Below are 21738 nucleotides of genomic sequence, written 5' to 3'. Positions count from 1 at the left end.
ACACAAGCAGGGGGAGGAGCAGAAGGGGATAGAAAGGGGGAAAGAATCCCAAGAAGATTCCTGCTGAGCTCGGAGCCCAATGCAGGGCTCTATCCCATAACCCTGAGATCACGATCTGAGCTGAAACCAAGAGTCCAATGCTCAACCCACCAAGCTACCCAGGTGCCCCTTTTTCAGCTACTTTAAAAAATATAACGTAGGCCACCGTTTTCTAGAATCTTCATTGGAAAGAGGACTTCAACTATCTCTATTTTGACCTCAAACTTTCTAATCGATAAGTTCTTCTTTCCAGCTTATCTCTTAACTCAGGCGAAAGATCCTGCAGGCAAAGCATAACCTGATGGGAACTGAAATTACCCCCTTAAGCAATAAGGACTCCCCTGAACCAGCAATACCCCACCCATGATTGACTTTAAGACAGTGATCAATTGACCTTCGTGGCCCTCTTCCTGCGTGTAGCCACCCATGTTTGTCCCACATTTTCCTTATGTAAACCTGCAAGTATGGATGAAAGGAAAACTAGTTCAGCCTTCTGGGATTCGGTTTCCTATCTAAGACCTTTAAGTAATAACCTATAACCTTGTCAACAAATATTTCTTGACTGCCTATCTTGTATAAGGTGTGGGATTGCATTTTCACAGTGAAACGAGAGAGGTGTCTGTCCCTCAAATATTTGACTGATAAACGAGTACCTCTTATGGTATGTATAACAATTGGGAAAACTCTATCTTGGCTAGACAAATAGATGGGTTTATTATTTGTTTTAGCAACCTTAGCTCCTTCATTGGTAACAGTTCTTTACTTCCTAGAGTAGGGGCTAAGATGTGCCCTGGAATCTCTCCTTTTTTGATTTCCAATTATGTCAGGCCTTCCTGAATTCAGGCTATCTTTGAATAGCCTTTTCTGCCTGAGTGATGGCAAAGGCACTGGCAGGTTTCCCAGCTTTCGCCTCAGTTTGGAGCTTTTCTGAACCACAGCGGGTTCTACCACAGAGCTAGGTGACAAACGCTCGCTACCGGACCTCTGCGGGCTCCTACCCAGCAGCCAGAGCGCGCCTGCGTACCGCAACCCCTTTGTTGCTCAGACGCTTGGGGTCTGGCTGCGCCTGCGTGGAGGGCTGGCGCCGACAAGTGCGCTGCACGCTGGCACCGGCTGGGGGCGAGCAGACCTCGAGCTGCTACCGCCGCTGCCGCTGCAGTTGCAACCGCCGCAGCGGAGTTCAGAGGGCCCGGAGGTGGGAGACTTGCCACACGGTGGCTGAGATGTCGTCCACCGCGGCTTTTTACCTTCTCTCCACGCTGGGAGGGTACTTGGTGACCTCATTCTTGTTGCTCAAATACCCGACCTTGCTGCACCCGAGAAAGAAGCAGCGATTCCTCAGTAAACACATCTCTCACCGCGGAGGTGAGAGGGGTCCCCAGATCCCGATGGCGGAGGTTGGGGCGGCTTTTTTCCCCCACTAGAGCTGAGGGTCCTTTAGAGCTCTGCAAAAGGCTAGCGGGTGGAAATGCGTGAGAGTTTGAGGAAGAATGGTGTATGCGAAAGAGGGCTCCCTGGAGGTGAAGGCGATGTGAAGGGGAGGTCTCCTGAGGGGAAGATAAGGGGTCTTGAGACGGAGCCATGGTGGGGATCTGTTGAGTGCACCGGTGTCAGGTGTTCTCTGAAGGAGGAAGGACTGGGGTGAAAACTAAGGGTAGATGGAGCGTTTCTCGGCAGATGAAAGGATGATCGCGAGGTCCCTTCCTAGCAGCGAGACACAAGACGGGTGGGGGGAGCGCGGAGCAGAGCCGGGGTACCCCGCGGGGGAACCGGAACAGACTGCTCTGAGCGGAGCCACTGGCTGAGCTTGTAGGGAGATCCGGGGCGACGAGCTTCGAGGGTTGAGGAACTGCGTGAACCTGGAGCGTGCTGTAGCCTGGTTGTCTGCAGTCCCTGGGGGCTATTTCCCCCCACCCCACCCCCCTGTCTGAGCACTGATAATTAAGAAGAGAGGGAAACCTGGTCACTGACCTGGGGACACTTCCCAAGGTCACAGTTAGAGCTTGGGCTGGATTGGGACAGAAATTGGAGCGTCCTGGTTCCTAAGGCAGCAAACCTTGCACCTGGTTTTTTTCTCTTTTTTTTTTTTTTTCATTCTTTCTTTTTTAGCTCCACCCTGCACCTCAACAATGACACTTGGTTTTCCTAAAGACAAAAAGATGATATAGTTTATGACAGGACTGTATTGTTTAAAGAAAACAAAGAAGTTATTTTTTGGAAAAATATCTTACTAAAAGGAGCCTAGATAGTCCACCCTGTAATTTCCCTTTATTTCAGTTCAAGCATGATGTACAAAATGCTGTGAAATTGGATTAAGTCAATCAATTTTAACTGTTCTATACAGATGAATGTTAAATTAGGTTAAAACGGCTTGGAATTTATAGTCTAATTCTAATACTTGGTAAATTCTAGGAGTTTACACTCTAAAACTTGATTTAGTGCCATGACACCTTTTCCGACAAGAATTGGCCAGGAATACAGTTTTAAATATGACAGAAATACATTAGTATTCTTCTGTATAATTTGTACAATTTTATGTTAAACATAGTTCTACAGTGTGACTTCAGTAGTTACGCTAGTCTTACTCATGAAAAGAATCAAAGGTCTTAAGGGGTCTCCGGCTAAATGCCATGTAAATGCTTATTTGATATATAGATACTTGTTTGGTTTTTTTTTTTTTAAGCTTTTTAATTTATTTAAGTAATCTCTACGCCCAACATGGGGCCTGAATTACCACCATGAGATGAGGAGTTGCAAACTCTTCTGATGGAGCCACCCAGGAGCCCTGTGTTTACTGACTTAAAAAAAAGAAAAATGTGCTTAACTAAAAACCCAAACCAAAACAAAACTAGATCCTCTAAAGAGCTATCTAAACTGTCATTGTGGATGATCTCAATTTTATTTTAGAAGAAATATATGTTAATTTTTGAATTTTTGTGACACTCCACAGGTGAAAAAAAACTGGTACTCCATAGAGGTTAAAAAATGTGTGCTAGATCAATGTAGCCAGTATCAAAACCAGGATAAGCTGGATCTTCAGTTCTCACTTACTGTCAGAAATACTTTAAAAATATTTTCCCCTAGATATAAAGTCATTTTCAGTTGTTTCAGTTTCACACCTTATATAAAAATAACCATTTGCTATTTGCAGATATGGGATCAGTATTTGTATATTCAAAGATACATAACAAACAGTCATAAGAATCTTGTTAAATAGACTTGACTCTATTTACTTGTATGATGGTCCTAACGCACTTAAGTTCCTATGTTGTTAGTGCTTACTATGCATTTGTTGAGTATGTGCACCAAATAATACAATTAAATCCAGAGTAATCGAGGAGATATTTACTAAAAATACTTTGTAACTCAAGATACTAAGTCTCTGGAAAATAATAGTCGAGGAAGGAGTTATCTCCTTGCTTACTTTTTATTTTTGTCTTGGACACTGCCAACAGCAGCCACTAGTCTCTCTATGTATATTACTAACATTTGGGCTAATTCTCTATTGCCCTAACTTCAAATGCCTGATAACTTCATGTAAACCAGGTGTATGACCATTCCAAGACCGAAACATTGATCAATGTTACAAAGTATATACACCAGCATTGCTGTAAATATATGATGTCTGCATTACCACCTGGGTCAGATTCTGGACCACTAGTTAGCCTTGGGAAGAAGACTTAGTTTCTTATTTTATAAATGGGGTCTGTTTGCCTTGCTTGTCTTTGAGTTATTAGGAGGATTAGGTATATAAAATGCACTTTGAAACTGTAAAATTGTTTAGAAATATAAGCATAGCGGGTGTCTGGGTGGCGCAGTCGTTAAGCGTCTGCCTTCGGCTCAGGGCGTGATCCCGGCGTTCTGGGATCGAGCCCCACATCGCTTCTCCGCTGGGAGCCTGCTTCTTCCTCTCCCACTCCCCCTGCTTGTGTTCCCTCTCTCGCTGGCTGTCTCTCTCTGTCAAATAAATAATAAAATCTTAAAAAAAAAAAAAAGAAATATAAGCATGGATACAGGGATCCACATATGTATTTTATAGAACTTTGAGTTGATTGAGAAGGAATAAGATCACCCTATACTTAATGTTTTCCAATTTTAATTAACAAATTGGCTTTTGCTAAGATTGATTGTCCTTGAAAGAGGAAATTAATGTTTCAAAAATTAAATGCTGGTAGGTTTGTTCTTGCCTCTTTTGAGCACACATTGTATTACATTATATTGTAATAGGATATGTTAATACATCTGCTTCCCTTACTAGACTGTGAGTTCCTTAAGGGGAGGTTTCAGATTTTATTAATGCTTCTGTCTCTAGCTTCTAGTGCAGATCCTAACATAATTAAAATAATAAATTATTGTCTGCTAATACTGCATGCTAGATCCCTCCCATGTATTTCCTAAATTTATTTGACCAAAGAACATCTTTTATAACTACAGTGTATTGATGGAACAACAATCAGATCAAAGATATACCCTATGAATCAAATGGAGAGCAAGCAATACTCTCAAAGGCCATTATCTTAATTTCTCTATGAAAGCATGAATTTTATTAATACTTTTCCCAATGGCATAAGTAACTCATGTTTATTGTAGAAATTTGGAAAATATAGAAATGAAAAAAGAAAAAAATAGCTCCTAAAACTTTACTATCCAGACATAATCTCTGTTAACATTTTGAAGTATATCCCATAAATACCTATTTTCTGATATTTGGAATCATAGTGTATATAAAGATTTATTTATTTATTTATTTATTTATTTATTTATGACACACAGAGAGAGAGACAGAGACAGAGCACGAGCAGGGGGAAGGGGCAGAAGCAGGCTCTTCGCTGAGCAGGGAGCCCAATGCAGGACTCGATCCCAGGGCCCTGGGATCACGACCTGAGCTGAAGGTAGATGCTTAACCAAGTGAGCCACCCAAGCACCTCCTGGAATCATAGTGTATATACATTTATTTCAGATGCCAACTGAGTTGGGTAGAGGTACAATTGCAGGGAAATATGGAAATAACATACTCTAATACTCCTTAATCTATCTCCATGAGCCGAACGATAGTAAGCAACAGGCTTAAAAAAAAAAAAAAGTCTATGTGTTAGGGTTCAGTGGCCAAAGAATAAAAAAAATCGCCAACCCATGAAATCCCCACCTTCCCTCTTAATCGTTCACCCTTGATCTTGAGACAGAGTATTGTCACAATCGGGGTATCCTACCACAGAATGATTTGGTAAGTAATAAGTTTGAGGCTAAGTTTGCCATTGGACATTGGCTGCTTCTGGGTCCTGAACTTTAATTGGATGTTCAAGGAAGAAATTGAAGCATCAGTTTGAGTCTCAGAAGTGTCACTCTGCAGTTGCATCCTGAAACATGTTCCATGTCAGGGTATCAGTTCTTTCTCTTCTTGTTCCCTCACTCCTATTTTCAGGGAACTCTTCCTCACTTTTCAATGAGGACTTTTTTTCTCTTCTTTTCTTTCTTTCTTTTCTTTTCTTTTTTTTAGTAATCCCTACACCCTAAAGGGGCTCAAACTCACAACTCCAAGTTCAAGAGTCTCATGCTTGGGGCACCTGGGTGGCTCAGTCGGCTGGGCTTCTGCCTTTGGCTCAGGGAATGATCCTGGGGTCCTGGGATTGAGCCCCTCATCAGGCTCCCTGATCAGCGGGGAGTTTGCTTCTCCCTCTTTCTCTTTCTCTGCCTCTCCCCCTGCTCATGCTCTCTCTCTCTCTGTCAAATAAATAAATAAAATCTTTATTAAAAAAATAAAACAGGGGGCGCCTGGGTGGCACAGCGGTTAAGCGTCTGCCTTCGGCTCAGGGCGTGATCCCGGCATTGTGGGATCGAGCCCCACATCAGGCTCCTCTGCTATGAGCCTGCTTCTTCCTCTCCCATTCCCCCTGCTTGTGTTCCCTCTCTCACTGGCTGTCTCTATCTCTGTCAAACAAATAATAAAAAATCTTTAAAAAATAAAAAATAAAACAGTCACATGCTCTTCTGACTGAGGCAGCCAGGTGCCCTTTCAACAAGGACTTTTCCTCATTCATTTCCTCAAGTGATCCACTCATTCCTACTGACACCTTATTAGCAATGAAATCGTTTATCATTTTTTTAATAGTACTTTCCTGCTTAAGAAAGCAAACTAAAATGTACTTTCAGCAATGGCTAAAAGATATATATGTCTTAAATTGTATACAAATTTTGAAAAATTAAATATAAAAAATATCATTATAGAAAAATTATTGAAATTATGACCAGGTACATAACAAAAACCACTTACCATTGAAGAGAGCATACATGTGGTAGTTACCTGGTAAATGCTGCCTGCGTATCAATATGCAGTTTGAATATCCTCCTGTGCTATTGATGTGTTTAATTTTTTCTTATACCTGTAAATACAGATTTCACCAGTTTTTTTCCTCTCAAGATATAGAAACAAGTCTGCACTGTTCCAGGGAACCCATATTGAGAAATGCTCTTAGTATACACCATCTCTACTCCTTACAAGCTCTTTATGCTCTTATGTAAATCATATATACTGTTTCCAAGGCACACTATAAATGTTGAATGAACAAATGAATTTAGAAATAAGGAAGGGGGCACCTGGCTGGCTCAGTTGGTTAAGCTCCTGACTCTTGATTTCAGCTCAGGTCATGATTTCAGGGTCTTGAGATCGAGCCCTCACGTTGGGCTCTGTGCTGGACGTGGAGCCTGCTTAAGATTCTCTCTCCCTCTCGCATTGCCCTCCTGCCTGCTCGTGGACTCTCTCTCCAAAGAAAGAAAGAAAGAAAGGGAAAGAAATAAAAGGAAAGAAAGGAAAAAAAGGAAAGAAATGAAGAAGGAACTTATTTTGTTGCTTGATTTACTGAATGATTTCATTTTGAGTTGAGATAGGATCATATCTCACATTAGGATCTGTTCTGTTTGCACTAAGCTGTCTTTTCCAGTATCAGAAAATATTTAATTTTGAAGGTTTCTTTGTGTGCGTGTGGCTGATGCACATGGTCATATTTGTCATTGGTTTTATAAACATCACCCATTTATCATGTATACAAAGATGTTAATAATAGTGGTGGTTAGAGCATCTCTATGAAACAACTCTAAAATGTTTATTGGTATATAAAACATTTGGGAGACAAAAAGAAAACTAAACAGGTATTTCTTTCCTTCACAGTATTTAAATCTAATTAAAGATACAAAAGAGAATGTTTCATTTACTTTTCCTATCCTATCAGAAATTAACTGATCATGGGACACATGGGTGGCACAGTTGGTTAAGTGTCTGACTCTTGGTTTCGGTTCAGGTTGTGATCTCAGGATCACGAGACTGAGCCCCTTGTCAGGGCCTGCACTCAGCGTGGAGTCTGCTTGAAACTCTTTCTCCCTTCCCTCTGCCCCTCCCCCTGCTCTCTCTCTAAAAGAAAGGAAGGAAGGAAGGGAGGAAGGAAGGGAAGGAGGGAGGGAAGGAGGAAGGAAGGAAGGAAGGAAGGAAGGAAGGAAGGAAGGAAGGAAGGAAGGAAGGAAGGAAATTAACTGATTACAAAGTAATTATGAAGCACTGCTTAAGAGAGAGGAAAAGTTAATATAGAATGAAAACTTGGGAGGTATACAGTGAAACTATGAATAAATAGAATTGGGACTTTTCAGAGAAGGATTTGTCAAAGAAGTGAAAAATGTGAGCTGGAAGAGGGAGGCAGTATGATGTAAGCAGAGGAATTATAAACATATTAGGACAACATATAAAATCTGCGACACTCTTCTCTTTCCCATTTCATAATTTAATAACTAATTAAAAATTAAACATTTGTTTATGTGTCAGATGGTGATTTGCAAAGTCAGGCATTGTTTAAACAGATTATTGAAGGAAAAGGAAAACTGTGGCAAGCACGCTTCTATAAATGATAGGATAACTGGAAAGAAAAGGAATTCAGATAATTTCATGAGACAAGAGCTACCACCAAATAATAATTCCTTGGAGAGGAATGGCATACTTTTTAATTAGTCCCTTTGTTACTCTCCAGACTTTCACCATATGGATCTAATAGGTAATTTGTGGGTGTTATCATTGTGGAATTTATCTTCAAGCTTTATAAACAAGAAGAATATGGGAATAAGGACCAATATGAATAACTTACCTGTAAAACTGAAATAAAGGTGTTCTATGAATGGCAGCATAGGAGCTGGTAAAAGCATGGGATCTGAAATCATACAGCTCATGCTTAAATCGTAGTTCCCCTCGTTGGCTATGTGACTGTACCCAACTTTTTTCTGGTTGTGGGGTTTTTAATGAAATGATATATAAGTGTGTGGCTTCTATTAATATCTTGATTGTCTTTTCATTGTTTTAGTTAATACTGGCTACTAATTTCATAAACATAAAATCAAAGATCTTAAGTAATAATGTTTTCATTCTTAAGCTGCTAGGCTTAAATGAATAACAATTAAAATTAATATGGAAAGCAGACATAAAAGACAAGCATGCAGACTTTGTAAATATTAGTAAAAATTGTATTAACTGTGAGAAAAATTATTTCAGAGTACTCTATCCTATTTTTTCCTAACTCATTTTCCCCCAAACAAAAGATCATTTCAATTCAAATATAGGCAAAAGTATTAAGAGTCCATGAACCTAACACCCAGATACAAACAATTACCATCATGTACTCACAGTTTTAAAGAGAAAAAGGCAGTTTCACTTAATATATATTTGATATATTAATAAAAATTATTTTATTAAATTTCAACCATTGAGTATACGTAACTTTTTTTTTGAAACAAATGTCTTTTTTTTTTTTTATTTAATTTTAAGTAAGCTATACACCCAGCATGGGGCTTGAACTCATGACCCTGAGATCAAAAGTCGCATAGTCTACCCACTGAGTTAGGCAGGCACCCTGAGTACACATAACTTTTTTTTTTTTTTTTAAGATTTTACTTATTTGAGAGAGAGAGCATGCAAGCACATGTGCATGAGTGGGGGGAGGGGCAGAGAGAGAAGCAGACTCCCTACTGAGTGAAGAGCAGACATGGGGCTGGATCCTGGAACTCTGAGATCATGACCTGAGCTGAAGTGGGACACTTAACTGACTGAGCCACCCACGCATAACTTCTAATATTTTGTGTGACAAAACTGGAAGTACATACAAAACACTTGTTGCATATTGAAGTACGATGGTGACTGTTTTGAGGAAAAGCACTTGTGCAATCATTTGAATTGTGAGCTGAATTTGCCCTTATTTTTTCCCCAGAACACCATTTTTACTTAAAAAAAACCGAAACTGGTTATTCAGACTTGAGTATTCAGCAGATATATTCTTGAAAATTATAAAATGAGTCTGTCATTAGAAGAAAAATAATAAGGCAGTGCCAATGATTACATTTGAGTTTTCAAGCAAAAATTAGAAATTTGGAAAACTTGTATCCTTCACTGCAAGCTTGATAGGTTTCTTAAAGATTTCCCTGATGAGGTATTAACAAATGTGATTTAAAAAAATATTGTATAGTGAAATGTGTCAGTATTGAGAAGATCACCATGATTCAGTGAATGAGTATTTTCCAAAAGACCAATGCATGATAGAAAGCCATGCATGGGTGAAAGATCTAGTCAAAGTTCAAGATGGACTTAGGGGCGCCTGGGTGGGTCAGTTGAGCATCCGACTCTTGATCTCAGCTTAGGTCTTGATCTCAGGGTCGTGAGTTTAAGCCCCGCTGGGCATGGAGCCTACTTAAAAAAACAAAAAAAGTTTAAAATGAACCAATGTATTTTCATTTAATAGAGTATGAAAAGGTCATTCATATGGTTCAGATTCCACATTGCAAGTAACTTTTAAGAAACTACCACTTGTTAAATTTTGGTGCAGTATCAAAAAAGAATCTTTCTTTTCCAACTACCTATCTGTGTGAAGGTTGATACACATACATAAAGCAGATATGAGAATGTAGCTGCCTTCTATAAAGTATTAAAGAGATTTGCAAAAATGTAAAATAATGCCACTCTTCATTAAATATTTATGGAAGATAGTTAATTTTCAAAAACTGTTATGCTGGGGCACCTGGGTGGCTCAGTTGTTAAGCATCTGCCTTCGGCTCAGGGTGTGGTCCCGGAGTCCTGGGATCAAGACAGGAAAATTTTTAAATATTATTCTAATATTAGGTACAACCTAAGCTCTTAACATGAAGGATTTGGGAAGGCTAAAGCAATGGTACAATTCCTTATTTTTATTTTACAATATCAGGTTGAACTAATGCTCATCTAGAGGGTAAAACAAGAGGTAAGAAAAAAAATTATTATTATTATTTTTAAAGATTTTTTTTATTTATTTGACAGAGATAGAGACAGCTAGCGAGAGAGGGAACACAAGCAGGGGGAGTGGGAGAGGAAGAAGCAGGCTCATAGCAGAGGAGCCTGATGTGGGGCTCGAACCCATAACGCCGGGATCACGCCCTGAGCCGAAGGCAGACGCTTAACCGCTGTGCCACCCAGGCGCCCCGAAGTAAAAATTTTTAATATTGGGGACAGTAGAGCATGTGACTCTTGATCGCAGGGTTGTGAATTTGAGCCCCACCGCCCCGTTGGACGTAGAGATTACTTTCCTTTTTTTTTTCCATTTTTACTTTTCAATTTCTAATATGTAGTTATAATGATAATCCCATATGATCAAGGGGTGCCTGGGTGGCTCAGTGGGTTAAGCATCCCACTCTTGATTTCAGCTCAGGTCATGATCTCAGGGTGGTGAGATGCAGCCAGGCCTCAGGATCTGCACTCAGTGTGGAGTCTTCTTGTCCCTCTCCCTCTGCTCCTCCCCCTGGTCTCTCTCTCTCTCTCTCTCTCTCTCAAATAAATAAATAAAATCTTTAACCCACATAGTCAAAAGCTCTTTGAGGTACTTAGTAAACGAATCCCGAGAACAAAATAATTGGGAATTAACAGTTTAAGGCGTTGACTGTAAAAAGAATCATTGTAATCTGAAGTGATAAGGAAGTACCTCATGGAGGAATTGAGAATTGAATTCATTCTGGTGTTAAGGTTAAGAAATACTGGGAGGGCGTGGTGAAGAGAATGTTCCAGGCAAATGCCATGTTTTGATTTTGAGTCTCCTCTCTATTTTAAAAGTAATGCATATTCATTGTAGAGGGCTTGTAAGACATGGAAGAATGCATATTAGAAATCATTTGTATTCCAGCCACCTGGAGATAACTGCTATTTATTTGACTTGTTAAGTTTAATTGCTGACTGCTTTATTGTGCCAAAAATCAAAGAAAATGGAAAGAGACATAAGTCAACTGGAAGGAGCTAATGATATTTATTGACTTTAATCTCCTGGTGAAGGTGGAAGGTGGTGTCTGCCAGACTTCTCCATTGTGAAGCTACTCTTTTTTCCTTTGTAAAGAATAAGTACTTTTGTAGGGCGGTTTTTCGAAACTACATAAATATCCCATTCCTCATCAGACTTTAAGTCTGTTTATTAAAATGGGCTCGGGGTGCCTGCGTGGCTCAGGTCGTGGGCGTCTGGCTTTGGCTCAGGTCGTGGTTTCGGGGTCTTGGTATTGAGCCCCACATCAGCTCCACACTGAGGAGTCTGCTTCTCCCTCTCCCTCAACTCGTGCTCACTTGCTCTCTCTCTCAAATAAATAACTAAAATCTTTTAAAAAAATAAATAAAATGGGCTCAACTCTTTCTTTCTTTCTTTTTTTTTTTTTTTTTGGAAGGAGTCAACATCTGTTACTGTCATTATTTTGATACTAACATTGTCCCAGGTTTGGCCAGTGAGAGCTCTAAAATGGCTTCTCTGTCCATTTGACTTCCTTGGTTTTTGGAACAACAAGCAGTCAGTAGTTTAACTTATTTAACCTACTAATAACCATTTTAGTAGCACTATTTATCTTTTTTGGTCATATTCTAGAGTGTTTTGCTCTTGAATATTGATTATTTGAATATAACATATTTCCACAGTTTTTGACTAAAACATCAACTAGTTTTTTGGGGTTTTTTTAGAGAGGAAGAAAGAGAGAGAAAGGAAGGGCAGAGAGAGAGAGAATCTTAAGCAAACTCCACACCAGTGCAGAGCCCTGCACGGAGCTCAGTCTCACCACACTGAGATCATTACATGAGCTGAAATCAAGAGTCAGAGGCTTAACCAACTGAGTTGCCCAGGTGCCCCAACACCAACTAGATTTTTAAAAGTCATTTAACCACACACCTGGGTGTCTCAGTCAGTTAAGCATCAGCCTCTGGCTCAGGTCATGATCCTGAGATCCTGGGATCAAGCCCCACCTCAGGCTCTCTGCTCTGCAGGGAGCCTGCTTCTCCCTCTCCCCCTGCTTGTGCTCTCTCTGTCAAATAAATAAATAAAATAAAATAAAGAAAAAGTTATTTAACCTCAAAAGAGCATTTACTTTTTTTTCTAAAGAGCACTTATTTTGACAAAAGCTATAATCTTCAGATTTATTTCATCTGTTTTCTATTGTGCCTCAACTGTAGTAACTAAAGTAAACCTAAAACCAAAGTGGGTATTTTTTTCACGTGGGTATTTCTTTCTCTCTACTAAACTATGGAACTCTAGAACATTCCAGTTAATGTATTCATTTCTTCATATTTTGTGTTTCTATTGATTATTAATTAGGTTGCCTAACAATATAAAAGAAGAAAATTTTAATACTCTCACAAATAAGTCTAGATGGTATTGTATGTGAAACATTTTAATGCTAATACTTGAACAGTACCGTGAACTTGAAGTGTTTCTTTTTGCTAAAAAGAAATTGTCTGTTTTTCTGAAGTATTTGGAAAACTATTTCCCAAGTGTTTTTCCTGTGCATTCCATTAATTATTTAGTAATACTGAAATCTTTCAGTTTTAAAATATTCTAAAACTTATGGCTAGCATGTTAATTGAGTCTACCTAGTCTATATAATATTAGATAATTAGATACTTTTTATCTGTGTCTTTTTTGTCATTCCAATATTATTCATTCATCAGTGGACATTCACCAAGCGCCAGTTACTATGATAGTGGCAATAGTAATGATAATAATTATCCTTTACTTTTACTGAATATTCACTATTTCATTAAATCTAATGCTGTTAGTTATAAAATACACATTTTCTTTTCTTTTCGAGGTGGGGGATGGGCAGAGGGAGAGAGTGAGAATCTGAAGCAGACTCCACCCCCCCCACCCCCCGTGCAGAGCCCAGGGCATGGCTTCATCACCGGCTCCTGAGATCATGACCGGGGCCAAAAGCAAGAGTGGGACACTTATCTGACTGACTCGTTTTTTGAATTCATGACATAGGGCACCTGACATGTAAATTCATTTAATTACACTAATTCTGTGAGATAGGTGTCATCTTTATCCTCATTTTTTTTTCTTTTTTAAGATTTAATTTTTTGGGGAGAGCATCTGGCTGACTCAGTCAGTAGAGCATGTGACTATTAATCTTTGGGTCATGAGTTTGAGCCCCACTTTGGGGGTAGAGTTTATTTAATAAAAAATATTTTTTAATTCTCTTTTTAAAATGTAATCTCTACCCCCACTGTGGGGCTCAAACTCACAACCCTGAGATCAAGAGTTTCAGGCTCCACTGACTGAGACAGCCAGGCATCCCTCATTCTTACAGATAAGGAAACTCAGCCCCAGAGAGGTTTTGTAACTTTCCCAAGGTCATGCAAATATCAAATAGATTTGAGAGCAAAGATCCTAACTCCACCTTCAACTACTACACTGTATTGCCTTCAACCAAAGTGATTAAAACCAGTCACCACTTCTTAGTAATTCATAGGAAAAGGAATCAGTTTAATAATTTATGATATAATATGATAAATTCTTATTAGAGCGATGCATAAGAGAGTATGGGGATGTAGAGGAGATAGTTTAACTGTTTCTGGGGAGGTTTATATGTACCAAGTCCTCTTCTGTCTTTCCTATGACAAGCAGATATTGTAGCTTAAAAAACATGTTTAGGTTCTAAACTTTCTGTGTTGCTGTGGCTTTGTTTTAATCTTTGATTCTTCCTGGTGCAGCCAAAAAGCAACTCAAAATACCATTACACTCTTTAAAAAACTTGTAATGTCTACACAGTATATAAACATCAAGATTCACTAGATGTATCTTATTAAAGTGAATTTCTGGAAAAATTAAAGAGTTCAAATTAGGGGTGCCCGGGTGGCTCAGTTAGTTAAGCATCTGCCTCCAGCTTAGGTCATGATCCATCTGGGGGTCCTGGGATCAAGCCCTGAGCCCCACTCAGCAGGGAGTCTGCTTCTCCCTCTCCCTCTGCCCCCTGCCCCTGCTCGTGTGTGCATGCATACTCTTTCTCTCAAATAAATTAATAAAAATCTTTTTAAAAATTTTAAAAAATTTTTAAAAAGTTGAAATTAGCTAAGTAAATGAAATTTAATATTTTCACAGGTGCTGGAGAAAATTTGGAGAATACAATGGCAGCCTTTCAGCAGTAAGTATAGAAAAAGCTATTCTTTTAGAGTTTATCTTTGAAGTGGTGATGATTCACAAAGTGAAGATAGTATACATGTCGCATCCGCTTGTGATACTTGTTTCTATTTTATTAAAATGCCTTTTTTTTTTTAATTTAGCTAGTCTGAAGTGTTACAAAGAGTGTTTAGCTTCTGCATAACAGAAAAACTAGATCAGAGTTGTGGGTAATCAAAAGATACTATAGTTCTAAGGCTGAAAGAAGGCGTTTGTAACAAGGAGCACACTGTGTGTAATGCTAATTAGTCTTGGAGAGAAAGAGAAAAGGAGAAAATGAAACGACTGTTAACACTGGCTGCTGTTTATGAATAGGATTATGTGTCTGCCCTGTAGTTCTTCTACAGACCTGAACCTGTGATCTGGTCTTTTCTTGTTCGAAGCCTTATGAGTGTTGGTCTTATTTTTTTGAATAAGGTAAATTAGATTTTTCCCAGTGTTTCAGTTATTCATATCTCGTATAGATCTCTTTTAGAGCACCTCACGGAGAAGCCACAGGAGAGACAAGAATGAAAGCTGATTGATACCTTGTTTTCCGTCTTAGAGTAAATGATCATCATTAGTCTGTGGTGATGGTGAACACTGTTTTCTTTTCCCTGAAAAGTAAGGCAGAGGATATGAAAAGTTAAACTCCATGGGAGACATTTTCCATATTTAGTAAGAAAAAGATTTCTTGTATATTTGTTGAGCCATTTTTATGCATACAATTGGGACTGAGAAATCAGAATTTGGCTTAAGTTTTTGTTCTGTTTCTTATCATTTAAAGTTACCTTACAATTTTGGGGCACCTGGCTGGCTCAGTTGATAGAGCATGTGACCCTTGATCTTGGGGTTGTAAGATTGAGCCCCATATTGAGCATGGAGATTACTTAAAAATAAAATAAAAATAACAAAGAGAGTTTATTTTTCCTGTTATCTGGTCCAAATGTACTGCTTCTCCATATTCTAGTTTCATCTGAATCCTATCCTCCTGTGTTTGCCTTTGCTTATTCTTCCTGTTCTCTAATACAACGCCTTTAACTATAATCTCCACATTTTCTAAAGCCCTAAAAATGCAAAAACTTTCCTCCTGTCTGTGGAAAAAAACCTTTCCAGATTCTGAAGCAAAATAATTTAAATTACTTTAAGTCAAAATAAAAATAAAATAAAATAAATTACTTTTATCTTCTCTACTGAGATCATATATGTAGCTATCTTTAGATATATATATAATATAAGGTATAAATCTAGATATATATAGATATATATAATATATAATGTGTGTGTATATATATATATATAATTTTATTTGTGCAGTTTACACTGAGACACATACACACATACACATACCTCCCTTCATATACTATGATTTATCAAATATTTGTTCCCTGGGATGTAGTGATATATATTGCCTGGGGAAAAAAATGCTTATAACTTTGAGTGATCTTAGCATTTTTTATATTTAAGTTATATTATTTTATAAGTTTTTCCCCATTTTTTTTGTTAAATTTTTACCAACCACCCTTATTTATGAAATTAAAATACTCGATTATATAATAAACTGTTTCTAAGAATGGTACATTTGTATAATAAATTATTTCTAAGGATGGGGTATAAATATTTTTATCTTTGAAGATTCTGATCATCTGAAAAGTTTTTTGATAGTCAAAGAAAGTCTTACTTAGATGGTTTTTATTTGCTAGATACATTTCCCATCTTTAGCAGCTTTTTGTTTTGTTTTGTTTTTTTAAGATTTATTTATTTGAGGGGCACCTGGGTGGCTCAGTTGGTTAAGCAAATGCCTTCAGCTCAGGTCATGATCCCGGAGTCCCAGCATCAAGTCCCGCATTTCGCTCCCAGCTCAGCAGGGAGTCTGCTTCTCCCTCTGACCCTCTCCCCTCTCATGCTCTTTCTCAGTCTCTCTTCTCAAATAAATAAATAAAATCTTTAAAAAATTTTTATTTATTTGAGAGAGACAGCTTGCAAGTGTGTGTGAATGGGGGAGAAGCAGGGGGAGAAACTCTCAAGCAGATTCCCCACTGAGTATGAAGGCCCAGTTCTCATGACCCTGAGACCCTGAACTGAAATCAGGAGTCTGACACTTAACCAACTGAGCCACCCAGGCACCCCTTAATTTTAACCTCTTTTAAAAATTTGTTGTTGGTGGTGGTTTTTGTGTTTTATCTTATGCATCAGTGCTCTTGCTATCAATAAATACTTTTGTTTTCATTTACAACTATTCTATTAGTTCTTTAACTGCTAGGATACCTAGGAGGTTTTTGTTTTTAATACCTACCTTATGAGGAACAAGAAAAAAAATCATGTAAACATACTATTTTCACAATACAGTATATTAAAACAGTGGAGTTATAATACCCCAATTGGCAAAAGACAGATACTGTGCTTAAATATGGTATATCTTTGATAGGATAAGTAGTTGAGGGAGCAACAGTAAAAATTTAATGAGCAGCTAAAACTTCGATCTTATTTATGTGCGTGTATAGATAAACACTTCACGAAGTATACATATTATGACATGGAAGTGAAGACAAGAAGATACTAGAGAAAGTATAAATAATTGGTAGGGGAAGCCTGGTTAAGATTAACCAGAAAATTGAAAAGATACTAGGACTAGAAGAGTTATCATTTGGTACAGAGGAAGAAGCTATTTTTATTATTTTTTAAGATTTTATTTATTTGAGAAAGAGAGAGTAAACACAAGCTGGGGGGAGAGGCAGAAGGAGAGGGAGAAGCAAGACTCCTCTGCTGAGCAGGGAGCCCACCTCAGGGCTTGATCCCAGGACCCTGGGATCATGACATGAGCTGAAGGCAGATGCTTAACTGACTGAGCCACCCAGGCGCCCCAAGAAACTGTTTTTAAAACGTGAAATGTTTGGGGCACCTGGCTGTCTCAGTCCAGAGAACATGCAACGCTTGATCTTGGGGTTGTGAGTTCAAGCCCCATGTTGTATATAGGGATTACTCAAAAAAAAAGGGGGGGGGTAGGGGAAAAAACATGAAATGTTTGAGATTAAGATGTGAGGGTATGTAGACGAGATATATCTAGAAACTGAAAGGACTTTAAGAATGTATGGAAAATTTATTCATTATAGTTGGTCTAAAGAAATAATTAGGACTGGGGCGCCTGGGTGGCTCAGTCATTTAAGCGTCTGCCTTCCGCTCAGGTCATGATCCCAGCGTTTTGGGATTGAGCCTCGCATCAGGCTCCCTGCTCAGCAGGGAGTTTGCTTCTCTCTCTCCCATGCCCCTTCCCCTCCCTCTGTCTCTTCCCTGCTCATGCTCTCTCTCAAATTAATAAATACGATCTTAAAGAAAAAATTAGAAAAAAAAGAATTAGGACTGAAGAGAAATAATTATATCTCACAATTTCTTCTTTCCTCCCTCCCTCCCTTTTCTTCTTTTCTTTCTTTCTTTTCTTTCTCCTTCCTTCCTTCCTTCCTTCCTTCCTTCCTTCCTTCCTTCCTTCCTTCCCTCTCCTCTCCTTTCCTCTTTTTTCTTTTTTCTTTCTTTCTTTCTTTCTTTCTTTCTTTCTTTCTTTCTTTCTTTCGTCACAATTTATAAAAAGTCCTGTAATGTGGTTTACAAAATGTTTTCACAAACACCTTAGGTTATGAACATAGCTCTCTGTGATTCCTTTGAGAGCAAGAATCCTTCCATATTGATCTCTCAAGCCCTGACACCTAGTTCTGATGCTAATAGACTCTCACTAGTTCCTTACTGAACAAGATATGGAATGGGGCACTTCAGAACAAACCAGAATATTAACAGAAGACAAATGAAGGAGACAGAACCCCATCCTTAATAAGCATAAAACCTAAAAACTAAGGAATTGTACTATACACACACATACACACAGAGTCACTAAGCCCTTGAGTATGTAAAATCTAGCTCTTAAGAGCTAATAAAACTAGGTTATTAAACCAGGCTGCCTTTGTAAATACCCATAGGACAATCTGATCCCTGTGGTATTAACATGAATGGTACAAGAAAGAAACAAATTGTTTTAGCAGTGCTGGAAGTATAAGTTGGCAGACAGTCAAAGTAATTAATCAGTGACCTGGTTCTCATGATACATTTTTCAGAATATCTAATTAATACAGTACTAATTTCTCATCTATGAAATGGGAATAATAACAAACCTCAGTGGTGCAAGGAATAAATGAGATTCAAAAAAATTCCTTAAAATAGGGTCTGTTATTTATTTATTCGCTTTTGGACTTACTATTTTTAATTTTTTCCAAATTTTTATTTAAATTCTAGTTAATTAACATGTAGTGTATACGGTCTGTTTTAAACTGTTATGTATTGTTTCTGTGAAATTTCAAGTAATTTCACATCTTTTAGAGCTAGAGTTTTTATTTCTTTTTCTGGTAATGTTGAAGCCTTGGCTTTCCTTTTTCTCTGTAATCAGCTTGTCAGAAAGTCAGCTATACTGGGGCACGTGAGTGGTTCAGTTGGTTAAGTGTGGGACTCTTGATTTCCACTCAGGTCATGATCTCAGAGTCATGAGATGGAGCCTCTAGAGGGGATTCTCTCCCTCTCTCTCCCTCTGCCCCTCCCCCTGCTTGTTCACACTCTCTCTTTCTCCAAGATAAATGAATAAATCCTAAAAAAAAAAAAAAAAAGAAATTCAGCTATAAAATATCTGGTGCTTCAATTGAAGTAGATGCATATTATTATTTATGGGACATTTTGAAGGTCAAAGTGATAAAAATTCCTTTTTCTGCCTATGTTCTAGCTATCTGTGAATCAAATTTGGGATAATTTTATTAGTATAATTTACAGATTGTCCTGGATGCACTTACTTAGTATTGCTCTAAATTTTTATTAGCTTATTGATGAGAGATGAGCATACAATAAGTAGAAAATATTTTATATATCATTCCTAAACATTTCTAAAAACAGCCAACATTTTAGCTGAAGGCAAACTTCAAACTTAGAAAGATTTCTTTCGTAAAATGTATAAATTTTTTACTTTCATTTTTAATTTTTTTAAATTGACATTTAAAATTTTATTTATTGTGCTTGCTTCAGCAGCACATATAATAAAATTTTCTTTCTTTTTTTTTCTTAATTTTTTAAAGATTTTATTTATTTATTTATTTATTTGACAGAGAAAGAGAGAGCCAGCAAGAGAGGGAACACAAGCAGGGGGAGTGGGAGAGGAAGAAGCAGGCTCCCAGCGGAGTAGGGAGCCTGACGTGGGGCTCAATTCCCAGAACTCTGGGAATCACACCCTGAGCCGAAGGCAGACGCTTAACGACTGAGCCACCCAGATGCCTANCTGACGTGGGGCTCAATTCCCAGAACTCTGGGAATCACACCCTGAGCCGAAGGCAGACGCTTAACGACTGAGGCAGACGCTTAACGACTGAGCCACCCAGATGCCTACCTTCCTTCCTTTCTTTCTTTCTTTCTTTCTTTCTTTCTTTCTTTCTTTCTTTCTTTCTTTCTTCTTTCTTTTCTTTCTTTTTTCTTTTCTTTTCTTTTCTTTTCTTCTCTCTTTTCTTTACTTTCTTTTCTTTCTTATTTTAAGTGGGCTCCACACTCAGGAGCCCAATGCAAAATTTTTAAAATTTTATTTATTTTTTATTTTTTAAAAGATTTTATTTATTTATTTGAAATAGAGCACATGTGAGAGAGAGAGCATAAGCAGGGTGGAGGGGCAGAGGGAGAGGGAGAGGCAGGCTCCCTGCTCATGACCTGAGCTGAAGGCAGACACTTAATCCACTGAGCCACCCAGGCATCCCACAGAATTGTTTTTAAATACAAGAAAATATAGATAACCCCCTGCTCTTACTCCCCTTCACATAGTCATACAAAAAAGATAACAAAAGAAGGTAAGATATGCACATGACTAAAATCAGTAGTAGCAGTTTTTTTTTTAAGCTATATAAAGGATTTTAGGATTTTATTTCTGAACTGTTTGCTGGCTACATATATTGCTGACAGGTTCTACATTTCTTATTCTTTTTTAAAAAATTGAACACCGTATAATAATAATATTTAAGGAAATTTAAAAATACAGAAAAGTAATCCTACCAAAAATTGGTTTTGTTTGCTTATTTCTTTTTGCATTTTATTTTTACACATTTGTGGTTATAGCAAACACACAACTGACTAATAAATATTTCTCTTTTAAGGTGGATATCCTTTAGAAGAGGACACATGAAGTTTGTTATTTACATCTTGATAAGAATTACATTAAGGAGCCAAGTTAGTTTGCTTTAAAAACATCAAGAAACTTTTACTCAATTGCTAAAACTTTATATCTTAATTGATATATTTTTATACAAATTTATATTTGTATTTTTATATTGTGTGTTTCAAGTTTAAGTATAAAACAGAAGGTACATTCACCCCACTTAGGAGATCACAAGCAAGATAAGAATCATGAGTGCTTATGTATTTAAAAGGATGTTCAGTTTTTCTTAGATTAAACTCCTGCTGTAATTCATTCTATTGGTGATGAATAAATTGGTGCTCAAAATGTTATATTTTAGATGCAATATATTAATAATGGAAGTATCCTTATTTTGCCATTTTAGAAGTTTATATTCTGAAAACAAATGATTCCAGATGCCTGGGTGGCTCAGTTGGCTAAACCTCTGCCTTCGGCTCAGGTCATGATCCCGGAGTCCTGGGATCAGTCCTGCATCGGGTTCCTTGCTCAGCGAGGAGCCTGCTACTCCCTCTGCCTGCTGCTCCCCCTGCTTGTGCTCTCACTCTCTCTCCCCCCACCGACAAATAAATAAATAAAATCTTAAAAAAAAATGATAATTCAAGCAATCTATGTGAAGTAAAAAATTGGCCAGCTCAAATCTCTAATTCCATTCCCGGAAATACCACTTATTAGAGGTAAGCACTGTGACGATTTGTCCTCTATCTTTCTAGTCTTTTTAAGATATGTTTTTAAACTACCCTTCAATTAAAATATTATTTTTCCAAATTAAACAAAATTATTTATGAACTTTATTTTACATCAGTAGAATCATACCATACCTACTTTTTTCATTCAGATATACTTCAAAAATGCCATTCCAGGGACGCCTGGGCGGCTCAGTCAGTTGTGCGTCTGCCTTCAGCTCAGGTCACGATCCCAGAGTCCTGGGATTGAGTCCCGCGTCCGGGCTCCTTGCTCAGCGGAAAGCCTGCTTCTCCCTTTGCCTGCCGCTCCCCCTGCTTGTGCGCTTTCTCTCTCTGACAAATAAATAAATAAGATCTT

General features: G+C 38.0%; 1 protein-coding gene across 3 annotated transcripts in view; it reads left to right on the top strand.

Annotated features, from left to right (window-relative positions):
• The first annotated feature begins 1138 nt into the window (after positions 1 to 1138).
• The window catches only part of GDPD1 (glycerophosphodiester phosphodiesterase domain containing 1), a 50409-nt gene continuing 29809 nt past the window's right edge, over positions 1139 to 21738 (top strand). For 2 of the 3 annotated variants that reach the window (XR_004619754.1, XM_034641013.1), the window contains exons 1-2: positions 1140 to 1404; positions 14436 to 14478. Coding sequence is in view for 2 of the 3 variants with exons in the window: in XM_034641013.1 (XP_034496904.1) it covers positions 1263 to 1404; positions 14436 to 14478 (185 nt within the window). In the remaining variant the exon portion in view is untranslated. Of the gene's footprint in view, positions 1405 to 14435; positions 14479 to 21738 lie in introns of all 3 variants that reach the window. The other variant, XM_034641014.1, reaches the window with a different exon arrangement.

The sequence above is a fragment of the Ailuropoda melanoleuca genome, chromosome 13, assembly GCF_002007445.2.
Source record: "Ailuropoda melanoleuca isolate Jingjing chromosome 13, ASM200744v2, whole genome shotgun sequence".
NCBI lineage: Eukaryota > Metazoa > Chordata > Mammalia > Carnivora > Ursidae > Ailuropoda > Ailuropoda melanoleuca.
Note: the sequence above shows the minus strand (reverse complement) of the source record. Positions and strands in the feature narration are given on the sequence as shown.